At 36.1% G+C, this 22,442-nt stretch overlaps 1 protein-coding gene across 8 annotated transcripts in view; it reads left to right on the top strand.

Annotated features, from left to right (window-relative positions):
* Positions 1-22,442, top strand: part of LOC100748868 (collagen alpha-1(XVIII) chain) — a 348,873-nt gene that overhangs the window by 320,018 nt on the left and 6,413 nt on the right. For 5 of the 8 annotated variants that reach the window (XM_033321575.1, XM_012387843.3, XM_012387828.3 and 2 more), the window contains 9 exons: positions 3,758-3,839; positions 4,361-4,455; positions 7,358-7,510; positions 7,804-8,001; positions 17,864-17,893; positions 18,753-19,122; positions 19,373-19,764; positions 20,860-20,871; positions 21,179-21,283. In XM_033321575.1, the coding sequence (XP_033177466.1) occupies positions 3,758-3,839; positions 4,361-4,455; positions 7,358-7,510; positions 7,804-8,001; positions 17,864-17,893; positions 18,753-19,122; positions 19,373-19,764; positions 20,860-20,871; positions 21,179-21,283 (1,437 nt within the window). The remainder of the gene's footprint in view (positions 1-3,757; positions 3,840-4,360; positions 4,456-7,357; positions 7,511-7,803; positions 8,002-17,863; positions 17,894-18,752; positions 19,123-19,372; positions 19,765-20,859; positions 20,872-21,178; positions 21,284-22,442) is intronic. The other 3 variants (XM_033321578.1, XM_012387811.3, XM_024368703.2) reach the window with 3 other exon arrangements.

The following is a 22,442-nucleotide window of genomic DNA, read 5'->3' as shown; positions in this document are numbered from 1 at the left end:
TCACGGGCGCCTTAAATTTCTACTGTTTCGCGAATGCTCGTGTCTTTGCTCGTTGATGAAACTTTACTCGCTGTAGCCACATGTTCCTCCACTTCTAGTTATTTTAGTAATGCATAAATCTGTCGGCAACTGCTATCCGCTTTCTTGAGAAAGGATTTGGAAACACGAAGCTGTTAAAGGCAACTAAAGATAGCGACAGAGTTGATTTCCTCAACTTGCTAGAATAGATGACAGTTCGAAATGGACGACTGCGAAAGTTGATTCTAAGAATGTGCTATTTACTAAGATAGCTATGTCGTAATAAAGTTATATTTAACAGAAAGAATTTTACAGTTTGAAGAAATTGTTAAAAAAATGAGAATTTCGAATCGAGAGATATATCGTGTTAGAGAATTGTTTCAGCAAATTCAAGATATTGACATGATCGAAAGTACAATGTTTCAAAACGAATACAAATCTCATTTACTTACGTAGTTGTGGATTTTCGTTTTATTATAGCTTCGCTTATTTGTCCGCTCGTTAAATGTTTCTTTGTTCGTTACAAACAGACATACGTAAAATATAGTCCACGTATAGGCATATTTGATCGGTAGATGAAATCCGTATAAAATATACTCTCTCGTCTAGAGGAATATTTGCGTGCGTGCTTTTACTTGTGCGTACTGCCAGCACGAAATGTAAATTTGCCTTGCTGTGTATACGTAGAAAGACATGAATTACAAATTGCCTCGAACGTGACTTAGATATCCTAGCGATCCGATTAAAATGTTAATTACCAAATAATTTCATGCTTTGTCGGCCAAATGAATCGCTAAAAATAACCGAAGCTCTTAAAAGAAATGACAGAATTATTTGTGTTATGAATTTCTGGCGTGAAAATAATTGATGGAAAAATATAAAGGTGTTTCTGTTAAGAAGCACGAAGGAAAATATTTTTTGTTTCGAAAAACATCCTAATGTTCCATTAAATTCATAAGGAAGAAAATTACGGTCAAAGAAACTTCATTTCCATCTTCTGCGAAATTTAATCTACGATACGGATTAAGAGAAACTGCTGAATCGTTTAATTGCGTAGAATCAAACTTAAATCATATTTTAGGATATTTACGCGTCACTTTGCTATTATATTTTATTATTGTATCATTGTATCAACTTATTTCAATTATTGGTCGCTCGTTTTCAAATCCAAAATGAACAATTTTATTTCATCGAAACCTCTGTTCTCACGATCGAACGGAAGCCACGCGTTTATCGCGTCTAACAACTATAAAAGATAATTTTTATGAAAACAATCACGAGTAGCAATTTTGAGAATCAGTACAAGTCACGCAAATTAATCAATTTGTACTTTTTAAAGAAACACAACGCAAAAAATACTGTAGAATAACTTGAAAAATTCCAGTCATTGTATCTGTGAAAATGTTTCGAATAAATCAACTGTAATTCAATCGATCGAAAAGAGAAACAAAATCTGACTATTGAAAGCTAAAAAACAATCGAGTATCGACTTTGTACAATGCAACAACGTTTTATAGGAAAATATCAGACGCAATATCAGTCGTGTCCAAACATTTTCTTCCAAACGTACCGCGTATTTCCATACTTATTCCGTATTTCGATCAAATACGAAATAACACGTAACTACTGGTTCTTGTCAGAGAAACGATATTCAGTTGGAAATCTTTTGTCGTTTATACGCGACGAAACGCAATTTTGTCGGCAAATAAAGATTTTATAGAAAATCGTGAAGTCGGTTTAACGCCCCCCGAAAGCGTCGCTTAAAGGATCCCAGAAATCATAAACGCGAAAGATGTTGTTGCATTATATTTCCCATGAGAATCCAAAATCCGTGGAACCCCATACGCGTCAACTTGATCCGATTTGCCTAATGTTTTCCAGTTTATACGGCGTTCGCGGCGAGAGAAACAAACGTAAAAAAATTATCGCGACCGTTTATCATTCGTGAATTATAAAGCATGGTGTGGCACGAGGAACAAAAGAGTTGAAATGAGGCGAGACCAGGGAGAATTGTATTTAATTCTGTTTGTTTGTTTAAAGAGACGAGAAAACAACTTCAAACTTCAACGGCGTTCTCCAAATATTTACAATCGCAAAATACAAATATTTATTATCGCTGTTAATTTTATAACAGTGGCTTGCGACTAAATTTTAGAATGAAGTAACCGATATTAACTTTGCGAATTAGCTTATGATTCCATATAATATCATGTATTTGATCGAACTAATTTCCAGATGATTCAACGCACCTTCCCAATGATTAACTAGTTCCATTATTCCAGATTTATAAGAATTATCGATTATAAAATTAAAAAATTTCGAATTTAAGAAATATAGATCACAACAACGAACTTTTTTTACATTTTTCAAATCTTATCTTCAAAGTCTTAAGGTTAAGAGTATCGAAAAATGATAAATGTAAAGATGATCTTGTATTGTAGCACCTCTTACGTGACATTAAAGGGAATAATCGATCTAAAATTTTTGATAATTTACGTATTATATATTCCTACGTGTTATTAAACATATTAAATAGTACATTATTATTCAAATAACAATAACCACATGCAGAAGTAAATCAATATTAAGCCAAAGAGAAGTTTCAGATATGTCAAGCGGAAAATCAACGATAAATAACTGTCAACGTGCGGTTCGGCTCGATAAATCTGCACCGTTGCTAATAATTATTGGAAAGTAGTTAGGCCAAATATGTGCTAACCGTTCCGCTTGATTTAACCGAAAATTCATTAATCACCGTCTACGCGTGCGATATCATTCATTTTTCGAGAGGAAAAAACATACGACTCGAAAAATTGATCCTTCAATTTTAAACGCTCTAATTAATCTCTAAAGAAGATACTCGATAAAAACTATAACCACGCGATGCCAATAGTCAATCATCCTCGATGAAAAATAGCGTGCTTTTTTGTTCCACGGAAAGTGATTCTTAAAAGGGTACAAAAAATATTGCAATCTTTTTTACACCGCTCTTTTTCTTGTATTTAAAAATTCTTAAAACCTTTCCGCGTATAACTACGATTTAAAATTACAATTCTTGTTCTAGAACTTCGTTACAGAAGAAAGCTTTCGCTACAGAAAATTGAAATATTTTAACGAAGTTACCATTCGTATGTTTAAAATCTTTCTCTAGTAAAAACATAATACGTAGCAATTGTTAAAACGTTGCATTGTGCAGTACTGCAATACTTCGTCGGTTATACTGAATTGTACGTATTCTAGATATCTTATTTTTCGAATATCGTATCTTATATTTTATGTCTTAATATCTTATTTATTTTTAGAAAACAAATCAGTTTAAAATACATATTTATATCATATATTTTATCTAGAATTATCAAAAACCGAATAGTCTCAATCAAACAACTCAACGACTCGTTGAACTAATTTCTGCCTCTCTAATAACTAAACGTCCTCGGAATATTTCTTTGTGCCACTAACTTGTGCTTTTAATCATTTTCTAACGACACGGTATATTAACCACGAACTCGATAGCAAATCGCCGAGGATGGAGTGATTTCTCTGCTTTTCCCATCGCAAATAAATAGAGGCAACGCAATGTGCAATCAATCACACCCACCCATAAGCGATGAAACTTTTACGCTGTTCGTTTTTCGTTTTAGCTTTCTCCTCGCCTTTTTTTCTTTCTTTTACCATATAACGACATATAAATCACGGTTAGTGTTCTTATTCAACGTTTCTTCTTACCATCCGTTTTCAGATCGGACGAGACGATGACGAAGACAGAAGCGAGGAAAGCAATCCACCGCCATTCATCACACCCCCTCCTCCCAATCCGGACTGTGAGTAATCGCGAGGAATTTGCGAGTTTATTTAATCATAAGATCACAGATAAGAAATACCCTGACTGATGGCGACGACGTTGAAATTCCATTAAATGGCGTTTTCTTTAATCACCGAACCAAGCCTCGTTACGAGCATCCTTTGTCGATAATATTCCAAAGAATTTTCTCAAACTCTCGAACGAAGTTATTAACTTCTTTGTAAAAAAAAAAAGTACTTTGAAATTTCGTTCGTAGAAGATTTATATATCTCCTTCTGAAAAGTATGTTTGAAGCTCGTTGGAAGCTTAGATCGTGCGATACTTTCGTCTCGCTTTCTTTCACTTTATCAGATATTTTGATCGAATATTTCAAATAAACATCAATACCAACAGCGTTGGTTTTATCGAATATATTGGTCGACAAAGAAAAATGCTTGGCTAAATTCCTTTTATAGACGATATATGACAAGCGAAGAGAGTGGATATGTGTTATGATCCGTTTAGATATGATTTATAACGTGTTTTTCTTAAATTTCTTAGACAAAGGGCCGAAGGGTGAGAAAGGCGATAAAGGAGACAAAGGAGAGAGCGTTAGGGGACCTCCGGGTCCACCTGGACCACCTGGTCAAGACGAGGTAAATATATAATTCTACCAATACTAATCAAGTAAGACATATTGAACGTTACTACATCGTACAATATCTAATAATATCTTTATAATCAAACTTCAAATAGGAAAAATAAATTTCACGATGGATTCACAAATTAGAGAATTTTTAAAACAAAAAAAGATATACGAACGCTTTCATCAAATTTTCACGATTATAGATGGTTTCTAAAAATGATCAAAGGTCAATAGCGTACAAGCCCACAAAATATTTATCGATTGAGTCAAATTCCAAGGAATTATCCCTCCGGCAAAGATTATTTTAAAAAATAGAAACAATTAGAGGACCCAGAAGCGGCTTTAAACTCGCGCGTATTCCCTTTACACACTAATCAGTAATTTCCATTCGTTCTAAAACGTGGAATTAAATTTAAGGTAGGATTTAAAGTTCACTCGTATCCGGCATCGCTATACGTACGACTGTTACGTAGCACGTAGAATGCATAAATGTCCGCGTAATTTATGCAAATTGTATACACCGAACTATATTATATACCCAGTGGCATATCGCATGCGTTATATCGGGTGTATGTATCGTACCGCACCGAAGATGTTCCATTAGCAATCCTTACACAAACCGCTGGACTTCCTGTTGTTATAGTTCAGTAGTCTATACACGTATAAAGGCAGGCTGAATGCGTTGTGCATATTACAGGATTACACGCGTTTGCATCAGGTTTCGCTTACGACCACGCGTTACTGCACTGTTCAATTATGAAAGAATATCGAATGACCTAAATACTGACGGTTTAATGTCATTCAACGAGGAACGTCATAAAGGAATAAGAAATTAAATAGAACTATCGTTGAAACGATCCCATTCAAGACCGAGAGATAGAAATCAGAAAGAAAAATAAGATTGATTATTTTTTGTTGCGACACATGTTGTTTATCGCTTCGTAACATATTTCCACGGATGTAGATTTTATTGGTATTTTCAGCGTTCGCCAAGTTTCATTACAATAAATGAATAATAATCTAGCAGTAAGTACGTGTATTAAGGGAAATCGCGTATGTATCGATTTAACGCTATTCCATAGACTTGTTGAAACGACATCCATCTTTTATGATGAAGCAATGACGGCAGTTTAACGTACATTACGAATGTTACGATTCGTTGGACGTTTGCAACGAACGAATATATTTTCATAATTTGAGTCGCTTCTTGCGCTAAAAATTAATGATGTACGGTAATCTTATTATATACCCGATTCATCGCTTGATCGGGTAATCATTGTATATGTATATTTTTTTTAATATATTTGAGACGTTCTTTAACACACGCTGCGTTTGCTCGCGAAAGTATTTCGACAGTTACCATAGAAAACTTTCACATCACAAACTTTCACATATGTCGTATGAAACTTTTTGAAATTTCACAAACACCGTAATATATTAGTAAAAGGTATTTACGATTATAAAGGAAGGATCTAAGAGCTATTTATTAAGTGATCGAATACTTTCGTGAGTTTGTTACGCATTTCGATTATTAAAAAAGTTGAACGTTTCGAATTCTTGATTATTTAAAGCGCAACAGGGGTAGAATCGAAATAACCTTTGAAACCATCCCCTTTATGAAAATATCCATTTATGAAGTACTTAAGTAGGTACAGGAATCTGTACTTAACGGCAACGAAGATCCAGCGCTAGAAATCTCTCATTATTCGAGATATATACGAGTGCCGCACACACGCGTATTTCAGCAATAATAATTCAGTAGCGCTTGTGCATATGAAGCGAGCTTGAATGCATTCCAATCCAGGATCACTCATTTATCTTGCTACTCGAGCAAGCCAATTTAGCCAACATGCTGAAGTACTGGTAACCACTGCATGTAACATTGATTACAGAGAAACCGCTTTCACGATATTCACTATCTTCCGAAATTATCAGCATACGGGTATGAACGCGACTGTATTTGTTTAACGCCTGATCCATTCAACCTCTGCCTGGAAAACGCTATAATTCTCGAACCCGGTGGCTCGTGATTCAATGCAAGGAAAAAAAAAAAGAGATCGAAACAACATCGTTACGTAGAGAATGCACGAATTGGAGAAAATGAACAACGAGCACGATAAAGTTTAATTAATATCGGTAAATTTCGTTTAATTGAAAGTTGATGAGCGAAAGCTAAGCGGGATGTATATATTCAGAGAAATCAGAGTATATTTAACGATGAATAATGAAAAAGAACTGTAAGGTAGAATGGTACCGTAAAATATTTCTCTGGCTGCAAATGATTAATCTTCGACATTAAGTCTTTCAATTAATTTTAATTCGATGTTTAATCTACAAATCATCGTGTACTGTGTTTTGTAACTGCTGGTACAATCGAGAAGAACCTGATTCTGCACGAATACGACATAATTCTGTCTTTCGCCTTATACGAAATAAACATTTCTTTTATGATAATAAAAAAGAAACTTTATATATTAGAAGTAAAATTTGTAGCGTATAAATATCTCGTACCATTCTTTCCTCCGCCTTCTACAATTTGCTCGAAATATTTCTTTTCTTGAAATTGAACGCTAGGGACTCGACGCTACACTTGAAGTTACGCTAAATTTATTCTAGTCGAACGACGTAGCTTTCATATTTTCGATTATCTACTACCTCTCCGCGACCTTACTCCGTAAGATATTAAAACGCATTACTAACGACAAAGTTTTAGAGAAGAATTATCTGTAAAATCGTGTAACAGTATGCACGATGTAAATAAGCAATTACAAAGTCGCAGAGATAGAAGTTTTGTTATCCGGTAATTCGATTAGCTGCTGTAGGAAAGCAGCGAAGCACGTAACAAAGTTTACCCTGCCGCGAACCCACCGACTGTATATATTTGCAATGACAGACTGATCAAAATGCTGCAGGGTCCACCAGGGAAGAAAGGAGAACCCGGCACGTGCACCTGCAATGCAACAGCCTTGATGGCATCCTTTACGATGCCAAAGATGATCCAAGGACCGAAAGGAGAACAAGGAGTGCCGGGGCAAGAGGGGAAACAAGGCCAAATGGGGCTGACGGTATTGACGCTTTGTAAAAACCAAACACATGCTTCGGAGCAAAAAACAAAAGAACGCAAGAAAAATCCAATGATGTTAACCATCGAATAATCGTTATGTTAAATAAAGAATGTCTTTTTATAGACGAACCAAGTAATCCCTTCAAAACCTTTGAACCTGTTAATATTATATAAAAGCATTATTTTTATATCACCCATTATATTAAAGTTAATATGATATTTTACATGGTTTGTTCGAAATTTATTAATATCAGATCGTGAAGGGTTTGTTGAAATTTGTAACGAACTGTGCAGGGTGCGGCTGGACCACCTGGAGAGAGAGGACTGGAAGGACCACAGGGTCCTAAGGGTGACAAAGGAGACGTGGGAATAGCAGGACCTGAAGGTCCTCAAGGACAGAAAGGGGAACCTGGTCGTGATGGAATACCCGGAGAGAAGGGCGCTCAAGGACCTCCAGGACCGCCAGGAAAGGGTGAATTTTCTGGATACGACGTAAGTAACAAAGTTTGTTTGCAACTGTACTGATTTTAAATTTGGCTGTCTTACGATGAAATGCAAACTCTAACGATACGATCGGTTACATCATTAGCTTTCTTTTACGCGAATTTTCCTAACTGAATAAAATGATTGAAAAGGTTTGTTCAATATATATTTGATACAATATGGAACAACTATTGAAGTATTACGGTACTGTTTATATATTTTTGAGTAAATATCTGATATAAGACGTTTGATGCTTTTGTACTGAGACTCGAGTAAATATATATTACTTAATAAATTACATACTTGTATAAAAAAGGATGACATTTTTTCGGTACTATAAAGCCAATGGAATTTTTTAAGAAATATGTTATAAAATATTTTCATAACATTTACGATTATATCGACATACCGATCAGCGTCGTATCATATGATTTTCGTTTCGTGTTTTCGTTGTCGATTATTTCGTTTAATACAAACTTATTGACAACTGGCTGAAAAGCTCCGAATTTCAATTGAACTAAGCTCTCGGTACCGAAAGTGCCTGACATACTACCTTTAAAGAACATCCCACTTGAGGGTCCATGCTTCCTATCATAAACCCGTTCAATTATCATTCCAATGCGGTCTCCTAGCAGCACGGAAACTGAATTTACATCCCGGTTGAACCTTCCCCAACCATAAACGCGTGCGCGTTTCAGTCCAATATGAACTACTCCGATCTCTCGTATACCATAGAGTGAGAGCGATTCCTAAGCAAACAAGAATATTAAGCACCATAGATGGTATAAACAACGTACAACTTCGTACCATTAATTTCTCTGTCATTCTTGCAAAATATTCGCAAAACACTCGCAAAATATTCGCAAAATATTCGCAAAATACTGACGGAATATGTACTCGCAAATAGGCAACTTGCAAGGCAACGCGTTTTAATCTTTAGCTGTTCTTTTCAGAAATATTCATAAATATACATAGAAAAGATACATAGTATACATAATACACATCATGCATGCTACAATATACGTCACGATATACATCTTGCATAATACATCCTATGTAATATGACTTAATGTTTCTGATATTTGAAGATATTTACGATAAATTTTTAACGTATCAGTCACAATCTTCGTAAGCTTAATACATCAAGAATATATGTTAATATCAATCTTTGTATGATATTTCCATCGAAGAGGAATCACCAGTCGACAAACATCATTTCCATATCTTCAAATTCCACTTCTAATCGCACAAATAGAATTCAACATACAAAATTAACATACTTTATTACAAAATCCAAAGGATTATACATATGCGTCGCGTCGTTATATCTCATATGCGTAGGCAAGACACAGAGGGGCAGTACTTGGCGCTTCGTGAATTCCCCGTAACTCTAGGAAATTGACAAAAGTCCCTGGATACCTGACCGCTGCCCTGGCTCTGGTCTGTCGCGACATTCTCGGACCGACATACTTACGACGTTGCACGTTTTTACGGCATTCGATCGCAACTATTCAAGCTTGTAGACGAGCAAGGATAACGAGAAATTCGTTGAATGGAAATGGAACGCGATATCGGTCCGCAGAGAATAAGTAGCCATGCATGTGATAAAGGTAGAATCTTTTGCATCCACTTCTCCTTCTTTCGTCTTCATTTTTTCGCAATCTTTTCGTACATTTCTCTTTTAACGACCAAGTGGCCCTCGGCTTTCTTCGTAGACAAATAAAACAGCCGAAAATGTTAAGACGTTATCAAAAGTTTGAGCCGCGTTCATAATAACGATTCCGATGTTATTTTTTAGTTCTAGACACGTTTTTCTATACGCATATCTATCTTATTTATCTTTGTTTCGTTTATTGCCAGGAGAGCTTCTAATCTTCTAGGATTAACGAAACGTTCCGAGTTTCTTTCTATTTCCTGTTTTCCGAACGACCCAATAGTTTTTCATGCAACCTTACAACCGCACAATCCACATTTTTTTCTTCTTAACGATACAAATACTAATCCTACTTGTACGAAGGTTCGCGACGCAACGAAAAGGAAAAAAATAGAGAATTGAAGAAGAAACCGCGCGTGTATCCGTGTGGTAACGTTCTTGGTGGATAGCACATCAGTGAACGTGCGCCATCGTATGACCTACTTCGGATGCCGGCGTGGAAATTAAATAGGGTGCGAAACGTAGCTGATGCTCCTGGTGAAAAATGAACAACGATCTCGGTATTCCACGAGCGGAATATGACGCGTGTATTTGAAACACGTTTCAGTGGAAACAGGCGGTTTTGTTGCTCCGCCACGAAATTTCTGCAAACTTCGTTTATTACCCGGCTTTGTCTTCTTCCTCGTCGTTGGCTGATGCGCGTTATTTATTCTGTCCGTTGATCAAGAGCCTCGCAAGTTTTCACGCGAGAAACCATTTTAATCTGTTAACTAATCGCAACGATTTCCCGTAGAACGAGGATAAAATGAAAATAAAATTGGAATACAGTGGTTCGTAAAGATATTGCAACACTTACCAAATTAAAACTTTTACGAATACATTATTGTGCGCTATACCAAATTTTTTCAAAAATCACGTCGATACACCACGAATAGCGATATTAAATATATGAGACAAAACAACGTGATAACAATTTTTTAATTATCGACCGAGACTGAAGTAGCAAAAATTTCGCACAACTTTTTTATCTACTGGAAAATCTATTACAATTCTTAAATCTATTGGAAAGTCGATGAAACGCGAACGAATGAAATCAGGAAAAAGAAAGCAACGATAATACACGAGCGAGAAATAATGTTATCTTGGCGAATGTTCGCACATATACAAACAAACGCACACGTACGCGAATCCAGAAAGGAACGAGCTGGTGTAACGACGACGACTCAATGAAATTATTATCGTGATAGCCGCAATCATAGTCGCCGGCGGAAGTGGCACGATTTTCCGTACTTTTCTGTACTTTTAACGTACTTTGGAACGAACAAAGCTCTTCCGAGCTTCCGACGTTTCAACAATTAGCAGGCGAGGTCAGGCCACTCGTTTCGTTCTCGTGGCGTAACATTTGGAAGTGTGCCACCGGCAAGAATGGAACGAGAAAGAAACAAACTGAACGTAATGAAGTGCATGATTTTTTCGCGAATCCCCAGTCAACCGTTTAAACTGTGTTAAAGCAAACCGTGAAATATAATAAGGTTAACGAATCGTTTAATATTGGCTGGTAATTGCGTGTATCTCGTGTCATTCTTTCTTCTATTCGTCGGAAATGAAATTAGAAAGAGATAAAATGAATATTTTCCTCTTATGTAAATTCTTCGCTTCGTAGTTTCATTTCTTTCGAAATCATTGCACAGTTTCAACTTATAGATTTGTCCATTTTTTGTTCCTATGTATTTGATTAAACTGAAGATTGTTGTTTCGTTCTGACGAATAATTTCTCTTGTGTTATATTGCATTTGCTATAATTTATACAACTATTTACTTTCTTTAGTAAATTACTGCAAAATATTCGTCTTTCTCCACTTTATTGTTATCGATGTATTATTTCCTGTTATTCTTTTTTATTTAAAAAAAAATGATAATAAAATAAAACGCATTACTTAGTTTAATCTATATGAAATTTCTAGAATAATCCATTTATAAAATATATTATAAAATATCATGGAGGATAAAATAAAGATTAAAATCAGATAAACAATCATGTTTGTAGAAATGTAAAATTCATTTAAACGTATAAACGCGTTAAACATATCGATTAACCGCAACCTCTGTTAATTGTGATTAAAAAATATAGCATTCAACGATTTATAATTGAAATCGGCTTAAATTTTTGCATAAATTCGAACAATTTTACGCAAACGTAATACACGTGTGTAACCTGCGTTGATTTATTACACTAATAATGGAACTATCGCACGTTTTGGTTAATAGGAACAAGGTAAAAATAAGTGCTCTAGAAGTAAATTTATCACGACAGCCCTGATAAATTATGCTTACGAAAGTTGAACTGTGCATAATTTCGGCTGCGTCGTATACGGTAGATAATTCTTAAATTTACTGCATCTAATTACACGGATTTTAATAGAATCCTACGAACTTCGTTCCGCCAGTTCTTTTCGCGTACAAATTCATTTTACTGCAGACACATATTTACGAATAAAAAGCAAGAAACTTTAAGTTCATTTTGCAGAAAATCTATTCATCAAATGAAAAGAAAACCACCGTATAATTTTAAAGAATAAATGATTTCGACTTTTCTTTTTCGAGACGTGACCTTTTGCCTCGAAAAGTTTCACGAAAGAGCGTTGACGCTACAACGACAAGCTAGCTTTGTATATAACATTCGCGCGAAGGATTGAGGGCTCGTAACAAAAGAACCTTTGTTCGTGTTTCCTAAAAAACCAAAAAATTTACGCTAGTAAACCATAGTTATTGAAAATTGAACATTAATCGTCTACCTTTGTACCGAAATTAAATTGACGAAAAGTGAAATCGATCGAAATGAATATCTCTATACTGTGCAGTAGGTAATAGAGTTGACGGCCATACAGCGCCAGTGTCAAAGAGGAGTGGAATTTTATCGACGCGAAGTATCTTACGGAGAGAAATAAAATGTCTGTATAATATTTTAAAGTCGTATCGTAACACGTGTAAAACATGTAACGGTATCGCACACAAACATTTTACGGCAAAAACAAGGTGCATCTTGGTCGGAAGATATTCTGGTCGCGCGAGAACTTTCAGAAAGAGATATTGAGATCCTGCAACCTCGCGCTACTTGTACCAGAGTATTCTTACAGCGTCACGCGATGGTAAAAGATTCCCAACGTAAGAAAACCCTATGTGAATAATACTTTTCGTGTGCAGCATTTTGCTTAAGATTTTTCAAAAAGGTGTCACGTATTTTTCCGCGAACACATGTTGCAAGATCCTAACGGTAAACTGGAATGTCTATGTGATATCAGAGTAGCAAAGTAAATTTTTAGAAAAAAAAAAAAATTAAATAAACGCTGCATAGAAAAATTGTGACCATCGTAGAGTATATATTTTATATGCCTGGAATTTCTTCGCCAAGAATTGCTTCGAAATTAACCTGTGAGGCGGACCATTCCTTGGTCACAACTGAATCGTAGATTTCAAAATTAATAAAAACGCGTCAATTCCCCTTAAGTCGATTTGGAAGATTTGTCGATAGAAAGAATTTGGAATCCTATTACCAGGCGAAGTTGAATAAATATATGTACATCTTTAATAGCCTCTATATTTGTAATGTTCATAAATATGATGTAGCATCGTGCATCGTAAATCGTTGCTAGATATATACGTACAATCGATACGAAGTCTTCCGATTTGACACTTTAATGGAACGATTTAACGTCTTGTAACTTTCGCGATGGTTTGGCGCTATAAATTTGATAAAATCGTGTTCTAGAAGCGCTAAAAACATTATTCTATATGTGAAATAAAATTGACAATGAAAAGCTTTTTCTGTCATAGAAGAATCTAAGAATCGCAACCTCGTACTTTTCGAATTCCTCGCTGTAAAAATATCAATATATCTTTTATATGATTTTATGATATTATTATTAAAACAACGTCGATCTAATAAAGTACGTGTATGATGCATAAAAATTTCCATGATAAAAGATGCTTTCGAAATCGTACAGACCCTTGAGACTCGGCTGAGAGCTTCGTAATGGGAGACACCGAGAATTTTATAGCTGACTCGGCGCTGTATAGCACGAAAGTTGTAAATTTATATAAAGGAAATATTAACGGGGGATATCAAATATTCGCTGGAATAAATTTCTTATTGTTCGGAGTTTGTGACAGATAGGTGGTCCGTGTTTGATGAACTATTGTCTGTAAACGCTTTAGACAATATCTGCCTTATCGTGTTACCCTTCGGTGGAAACAACATCGCCACAACCAAATAAGTTAGTAATTCGAAAGTAACGATAATTCAACGAACCACTTTTTCTATATCGATTATCAATAATAAAAAATGACTGTATAAAAATTCGAAGACCGCATCAAGGTGAACTAAAAAATTACGAATCTATATAACTTTATGCCACAAATTACCTCTTGCAGCAAACAAAATTCCAAGAAGGGAAAATCTTGGATGTATAAAGCGACTTCTGAGGATCATCTTCTCTTCTTTCAATTCCTTCGATGAAAGAAGGAAAGTATTAAAAATTGCTCGTTGAAACGGAAATTCAGCAGCTCGTTAATTTCAACGAAATCCAACAGATGTACGGTAAAGCGTTTAAATTAATTAAACTACTCTGGCGGTGTGCGTGCTGCTTCGAAACTCGAGGAAAACCACTCTCTCAGCTGACTTTTCGTCCTTTACGCCGCCATACGGAGAACTTTGCAACCTTGCAAGGGCTTTGGGAATCCTCGACAGGCGAAGTATCTCGCTTTGACCTCGAGTGTTATCTTACGTGACCCGGTGCCGGTTCGTGCACCAACGTACAAGCGTCCGATTTCCCCTGAGAATACAGAAACCAATTTCTAGGCTGTGCCGACCAGGTACGGCAGGTGAGTGACTGGTGGGTGGGCGTTGGGTTGGCTAGGCGAAGGAACTCGTCGGGAGAAACTACACATCTGCGGGAAAGGCGTTTTGCCCGGTTATACGAATCACTTGACCGACTGCCACGTACTTAGTCGGTTTCGTGGAAGATGAGAAATCTGGATCAGAGACGATGATGTAAAGGGAATGAACGCGGAGATCTTATTCTGACGTTTTGATTTCTTATGTCGGGATCTTTGAAATAGATTTCGTGCACGTACAACACGAAAACGTTGGTAGGGAGGGAGGGAGGGAAGGGGAATGGGAAAATAGGGATTAGATTTTTTGCGTCGTTGTTAAGTTTGCTCACTATACGTAATATGTACTATATGTTGTATGACTGGCTGACAATTAAAATTGCGTACGTAGCATAAAATTCGATTGCTTGTAACTTGAAAAATCAATCTCAAACACGTTCTTGTACGTAAATTTTGTTTATGTACACAAGTTTAATTATACTGTATTTTGTTACTACAAATTTAATTATCTTACCAACCTTTAACGCGTCTATCTGCTAACACCAAACTATCGTACTAATTATAGTAATATTATAATACTTGGTAGGTAAAAATTAAAGCACCAGCGCAACGTGATATTTTCAAGAATAATGAAAGGATCGTATAACAGGGTTATTAAAATTGTGCAGGAATATGTGGGAAATGATCTTGTAATCTTTTCTTATTAGGCTTTGTAATTAGATCATTTTAATACGGCATAATTTGAAAATAATAGCTCTTGGTTATTATTAGTGATTGTATAAATGACATAAATCGGTGTACGTATTCCTTGTAATCATAAAAGATTGATTATTACCGATGGTTTTACTTGACTTAGTCGTTCATAATACTCGATCGTTCATAGTAACGTCATCGTGTAGAATGATGCAATTTGACATCATTCATACTAAACCTCACGTCGCAACGATGTATTCCGTGTTCCTCGTAGGTTAATTGAGTGTGCTAACCTGACATTGCGACCAGTGGAATATTTCACGTACTCATTTTCGTGCTTCAGGGGCTGTTACGCTATTCTCAATTTGAATAATTGTATCGCACGAGAGTATGAAAACGTATATCGAAACAAATTTATTAGACCATTTGCGTATATGAATTCCAGAAATAAGAAAATACTCGTAAAAAATCAATACGTCTATCATTATTTGTTCTCGTTTTCTTTTTTCTTCCTTTTCCTTTTTTATGAAATTGTATCTATTAATTTGTCGTTTGTGTTCTTATGGTTCAGAAAAATACATCTTTCTTGCCATCAAAGTAAGAAATAATAATTGACTTCCAATTGAAAAATATGTTATTTAACAGTAATTTCTAGTTGGCTTAGAAATAATAAAAAAGATCGATATACACGTAAAGATACAAATTTTTAAAAATAAATAACTTTCATACCTAAGTTTTTTTAATTAAGTTTTTCGTTCAATATATTTCAATTATTATGCTGAATCATTTTTTGATGAGTCATCGTTCGAAAACATAACGTAATGCTTTTAGAAAATAACAATCTCGCTAATAAGGATTGTTTCCAACGAATATATAAATTTTCATTCCACGATAAATCAAGACATAAATCAATTTTTATGGTATTCGTTCCCTCATGTTGTAAATCTCGCCCCTCTTTACCAAAGTGTATCGTTATCAAAAAACCAAGAAATTCAACAAGGGTCGTTTTTGTTACAGTATCCTCGACTATTTTATTATGCTTCTCGTAACTTTTCTCCAATATTAATAATCTGCACGACTACAAATATCACAGAAGAAACGGTAAACCATTACTCGTTAAAAACAATACGATAATGGAATCGAAACAACAAACGTAAATATTTCACTCTGTCGACTCCATTTTACTGAATTAACCTCAGGATTCTTTGATCATCCGAAATCTACTTTACAATATACTCGATACGAGATAAAAGAGAAGAAAGACGGAATGCAGGATACCTATTGAATACGAGCCTCTCGATAGAAAGTCTGAAAGTTCGATACCAGTCGGTAGAAAAGCTTTAAGAAGCTGGCGTGACGTATAAGCAAGCGATCGGTGGCGTTGATAAATAGGCGTTCAGAGGCTTTCGTGCAAAGACAGATGAAAGGAAAAAGAGGGAAAAGAAAAGAATATATTTGATTCGTTTGTGGTTTCGGAAACTGAGACTTGTAAACGGTCGAATAAACGCGTGTCTATCGCCTAGAACAATCCGGCACATTCATCGACAAAATTAAACGTACAAAACACGATATCGATCAAAAACTTTTCACTTTCAAAACAGTCTGCGCCTTTTTCTCCTCTTTCCTTCTTTTTCCTTTCTTTTTCCGAACATTCTTTTTCTTCGTTTAGCAGAATTGGAAATTTCGTTTGAGCATCCGCATCGGTTAATTTCTAGCGATGACCATTTGAAATGTACCTACGACTTCACCGTTTGATAAATGTTCAGTCCAGGATGCGGTTGTTATAATCGCCAATACAAACATTGATTCGCGTAATGTTTGCGTGATAAAATATTTTTGATGAATGGACGTTAAGAACTCGTTGACCATTCTATCGCGAATATTTGGACCGTTCTATTTGCCACTGGACCGCGACAGAGTATCCAGTTCGAATATATTGGATTGGTGGCAAAACAATGATATTTGACGGTGATAAGATAAACAGTTTCAACTAGCTTACACGTCACTGGCCTCGGTAGATTCAAATTACCACCCTTTTCTACGTTTACCAAATCGTTTAAATGAACAACACGAGAGCGTGTTCGTCGAAGTTGAGAAATGCACGTACAACATTTTCTTCGATTATAATCGCATTCGTCTCTTTTTTATTCTAAATTTCAATTGAGACTCGAATGCTTCAGATACGACGTGACGTGAAACCTTAAATTCGCACATTGTTTCAATTTAATCCAATACGTTAGTCACGAATAATTAATTATTTCTAATATGGCATAAGATCCAATTGAGCGCACAGAGAATTACAAAACGAAATCCCATCCTTTCATGGTGACAAGGTACGTACCCCTAATAAATTCCTTCGATCTTCGATCGAATAATTCGTTTCTATTCGATGTAAGTTAGCGGGAAAAGGATCAGTTACTTGTTCGCAAAGCAAACTGGTCTAATGTCGGTAACGAGAACAGCATAATAGTTCAATTGAACATTGGAGACACTTGTTTGAACGATGATTGTTCGTCAACGACCATTAGACGATACAAATGAGCAGGTAGCAGGTCGGGTCGACCGACTGCTTTTAGCTTTATGACCTTATACCGATGATTAAACAGAGAAATTTTGGCTATTATGCGCATGCAGCCCAGTTGGAAACCTCGAGGCATTTATAGGGTGAGTAATAGTTCCATATTTGGAGCAACTTTGGTACGAAAGCTTCTTTCGAGATTGTACCGGTATGCTACAGGCATTCCGTCTTGCGCTCTGCGGTGTGCTGAAATTTATCGCGAAACTTTATGATGAATTTCAAACGACAATTGCATTACCAAAAGCTTCTTCTCTTTGTATTCTAAAATACGTTCTATGTTTCGAGAATACCCCAAACTGTATTTTGTAAAAAATTGTAATGGTTAAATGTTTTTAGAATTTATAGAAAGTTCATTATTGAGTATTGCAAAATGTCGTAGCGTAATAAAATTATTATTAGAAAATGGGCATAATGCGTGTAACTCGATTTACGTAGTTCTTCGTAAGCAAATATATTTTTTCCAAATCTAATATTTTTATAAAATGTTAATAATTGTATTGCTAGGCTTTCAAGATATCACAGAAAATTCAGAGATCTTTACCGACGTCTCTATTTTATTATACAGTCGTACGTCACAACCAAATATTTGGTACTTTTTTCAGTGAAAATAAATATCCTCTTAAAGCAGAGTCAAACAAATTCGTCGTCGACGATCCAGTTCGTCTAGCGAAAATTAAAACTATCTTATACTCGAAATGTTCACAAAGGACTCGCAGTCAACGAAATTCTCGTCGACGCATAAAAAGATAAAAAGCTTTCTATTGAAATATATTTAAATCAGAAAATAAAAGTACTGAGATCACAAAATAACTAGAAAGATTATAAAACTTCCAACTTTCCAATAAATTTGTAATTTCTAATAAAAATACGTTCAATTGCAATATCTAAGTAAAAAGATAAGGTGACGGTGGGTCGTAATCTGATAAAATTTGTTCTAAACTTTAGACGGAGGGCATCACCATGAGACCAGGACTGCCAGGACAGAAAGGCGAAGCCGGACTTCCAGGAAGCCCAGGACCGAAAGGGGAGACAGGAATCGCTGGTGCCAAAGGATACAAAGGCGAACCAGGGCACAAGGGTGCAAAAGGCGATCATGGAAAAGAAGGTCCACGAGGAATTCAAGGATTCAAGGGTGAACCTGGTGCTCCGGGAGCACCGGGGCTTCCTGGCGCACCAGGTGAGAATGGAAGACCAGCAGAGAAAGGTGACAAAGGAGACACAGGACCAGAAGGGAAACCAGGCCCTGCAGGTGTACCTGGACCACCAGGATTGCCTGGATTGAGCGGCTCTGGCGGAGTAAACGTTGGAGAAGCGAGTAAGAATATGCTCATTTTGTGATTTTTATCAAATGAAATTAAATAATCGATGGATCTGGTCATTAGATTTAAAAACTGAAATAAAATACAAAAGGAAATGTAAAAGCTCAAATTGAAGATTGCTATATTCTTAGAAGAAAAGATAACGAACGGTGCTGATTCCAATTTGGAAGCGATACGATGTCTTTACGTTAAGATTAATTAATGTTACGTGAAAAATTGTCTCCCTGAAAACCACGAATTAATTAGTGTTAAGGGAAAAGGGCGATAAGGGCGAGAGTGGTGCACGAGGATACAAAGGAGATAAGGGCACCAAAGGCGAGAAGGGAGACAAAGGTGATTCTGGGCCAGCCGGAATTCCTGGTGTGAATGGTATCCAAGGACCGCAAGGCAACAAAGGCGAGCCAGGGAAGGACGGAGTTCCCGGAGCACCGGGAGTCGTCGGTGCAAAGGGCGAAAAAGGTGAGAGAGGTCCGCCAGGAGCTACAGCTATAGCGAGCTCTGGAGACTACATCACTATCAAAGGTGAAAAAGGAGCAGAAGGCAAGAGAGGTAGAAGAGGGCGTCCTGGACCACCAGGACCGGTCGGCCCACCTGGGAAGACGGGAGCGATGGGAGAAATTGGGTTACCTGGATGGGCGGTATGAGAAAACTCCTTCTATACTTCTTATCTTCTTTTCTTTTTCGTTTTTTATCGATCAAACCCTCGATTTCCGTTTGATTTCCTCGCCATTAGCAAAATAGAATTTCGTAACGTAATTTTCTTGTCGCTATTTGCATGAATGGCTATGTATTATTTAATCTTGTATGCAGTGTTATGAAAAGCTATGTTTTTTTCTTGTTCCGAGTAAAATTTTGTATTTTGTTGACGGTATATGGGAGAAATAATCGTTTATAGTAATTTACTTACGATAAAGGATTGTAATAGAAAATAGATAACTAGGAATGAATCTTTGGAATATACCTTTCACAGATTGTACATTATATACGTATAACGATCCTAGAAGCTTCGCGTAGCTTCATCGAATGATTTAAACTTGTCCAAACTTGAACTTAATAAATGCATTTTGAATATACATTAAAGGCTCTCGATTATGTATTATATCTAATCAAAATATGAATAAGAAGAAACGCAAATTCTGATCTGATATTACAAAAACTTACATGTATCGCCATTTGTGTATTGTGAAGATCAATAATAATCGGAAACATAGCCAACAGGCTGAATAAAGTTCTAAATTCCATGACATAGCAACGGCTTTTGACGGATTCCATAACTCTGAGGCCGTAGAGTTCTGAGTTTCAAGACATTGGATTAATTGACGACCGACTACCTTAACCTAGTAATAGACAAGTCAACGAATCTGCAGGCCTTGTCAGACACGCTCTCGTGTCATGCTGAGTTCTCTGCATACATAATCGAAGTTTAAATTATCGGTTACCGTTTTAAGCTAATAAGAGCTAAAGAATTTAATAATTTTAGTTAGTAGAAATTCCGAGGAAAATTAATATAATGCAACATATTCTCAGTAGTACAATATATAAGATAAGTCAAATTCATCTTTACATACTGTGAAAGGATTTTTTTAATTGGTCGTGTTTTAACAAAATTACATAACAATTAACATATACTCCCTGCTACTGGAAACAATTACGATTATAATTATCCACTTACATATAAAAATGTAGTCTAAAATGAGAATATACTTTTTCCAATGCTATGTTCCAATGCACAGAACTCCATGAAAGTGAGTATTACATAGAACTTACATAATCCTAATACATAAGATAAGAACAATTTATCCCTTAATTTTAACTGTGTCGGCATTCAATCATAATTTCGTTGATTAATTACTTTGAATAGCGTTAATAGACTAATTTACCTCTGTTAACTACGTAATAATCCGGTCATAAAATTAGAAATCACACCAATCGACCAAAGTGTATGCTAGATTGAACTGCACGCGAGATTAATTAAAGGTTTAATGAACATAGAATATTCATGAACAGGAAGGTAGAACATGAACGCTATGTATCGGTAACTACTTCTAACAGGGTCGTCCTGGAACTCCCGGACTTCCTGGACCTGTTGGACCAGTGGGGCCCAAGGGAGAAAAAGGAGAACCCGGTACACCGAGCCCTTACGGAGTCTCTGTCGGCGTAAGTACGATTCACCGATTCTCATTAAAATCGAAATACCCGTAAGCAATTCCCTCTGAAATCAATGGGATCCGTGTTACAGAGAAATTAGGCGAATTAGGAGAAACATAGTACGCCGCAGAAAATAGTTTTAAATACATATATGTACAGAAAATAAACTCGAATTTTCGACTAATAATTTTCTGAATATTAAATATTGGACTATCAAATATTTGGAATATTATTTGTATTTTGAAATATGTACGTTATTCCTTCCTATCTTACGTTTAATAAAAATTCTATGCACTGAGGAAATCTACATAATAGATGAGAAAAAATTAGAAAATTTTTCCAATAAATTCGGTAGAGTGGCTAATGTCATCTTTCGCGCTTTAAGAATTATTCTGGCTAAGTTGATGCGAGGGAAAAATCGGTAGGTAAACACGAAGTGTTAAAGAGCTTGCAGCGCGGAACAAATAAAGATAATGGATGCATTTTTTATCCTGTCTCGTAGCGGGGGAAAGGTTGAAGTGGAGATATACACACGGTGATTTATAACTCTCGCCATAAAGTTTTCGAAATTGTCAAAGAGAAGTCATTTTGGCTAAAAAAGAAAAATGTCACGGGAACACAAAATTTATAGTTACTCGCAATTGAAGTACACTTTTGTGCACAGCCCAGAACTTAAAAAGATAGAACATTGAAAATATTATCCTCAAACTTACACGACGAGTATAACGGGGAAGATATAACACCAAAGAAAATAAAGCTATACAATGAAAACCCATTACTTCCTACAAACTTCCTCCCCCCCGTCTAAAATTTTTTTTTCTCTCTTTTGTCCGATTCGATTCGATTCTTTCCAGAGCTGTTTAATCACTGTTACGACATGAAACCCTCGTACGAGTTGTGCCACGAACGAGCAGTCTCGAACATTTTTTAGTCGGAACGACCACTTCGTGAAGCTCGCGAAACTAGTAACAGTGCTCGTAGATCACCGTGTACACTCGCAAGTCTCATTGAACGAGCCATAGAACGTGTAGAGTGACGGAAATTAATGCAAGTGTGCGCTTGACGCCCCGTTCCTTCTCTTTTTATTCTATTTTTTCCCCTCCTAGTATCCCTCTCACATCTACTCTGCTTGTTCTTTTTCATCTTTGTCGGCTAGCGAAGCCGCGAC

Source organism: Bombus impatiens, unplaced genomic scaffold (assembly GCF_000188095.3).
Source record: "Bombus impatiens unplaced genomic scaffold, BIMP_2.2 scf_0033, whole genome shotgun sequence".
Taxonomy (NCBI): domain Eukaryota; kingdom Metazoa; phylum Arthropoda; class Insecta; order Hymenoptera; family Apidae; genus Bombus; species Bombus impatiens.
The sequence above is the reverse complement of the archived record's forward strand: the minus strand, read 5'-3'. Positions and strand labels throughout refer to the sequence as shown.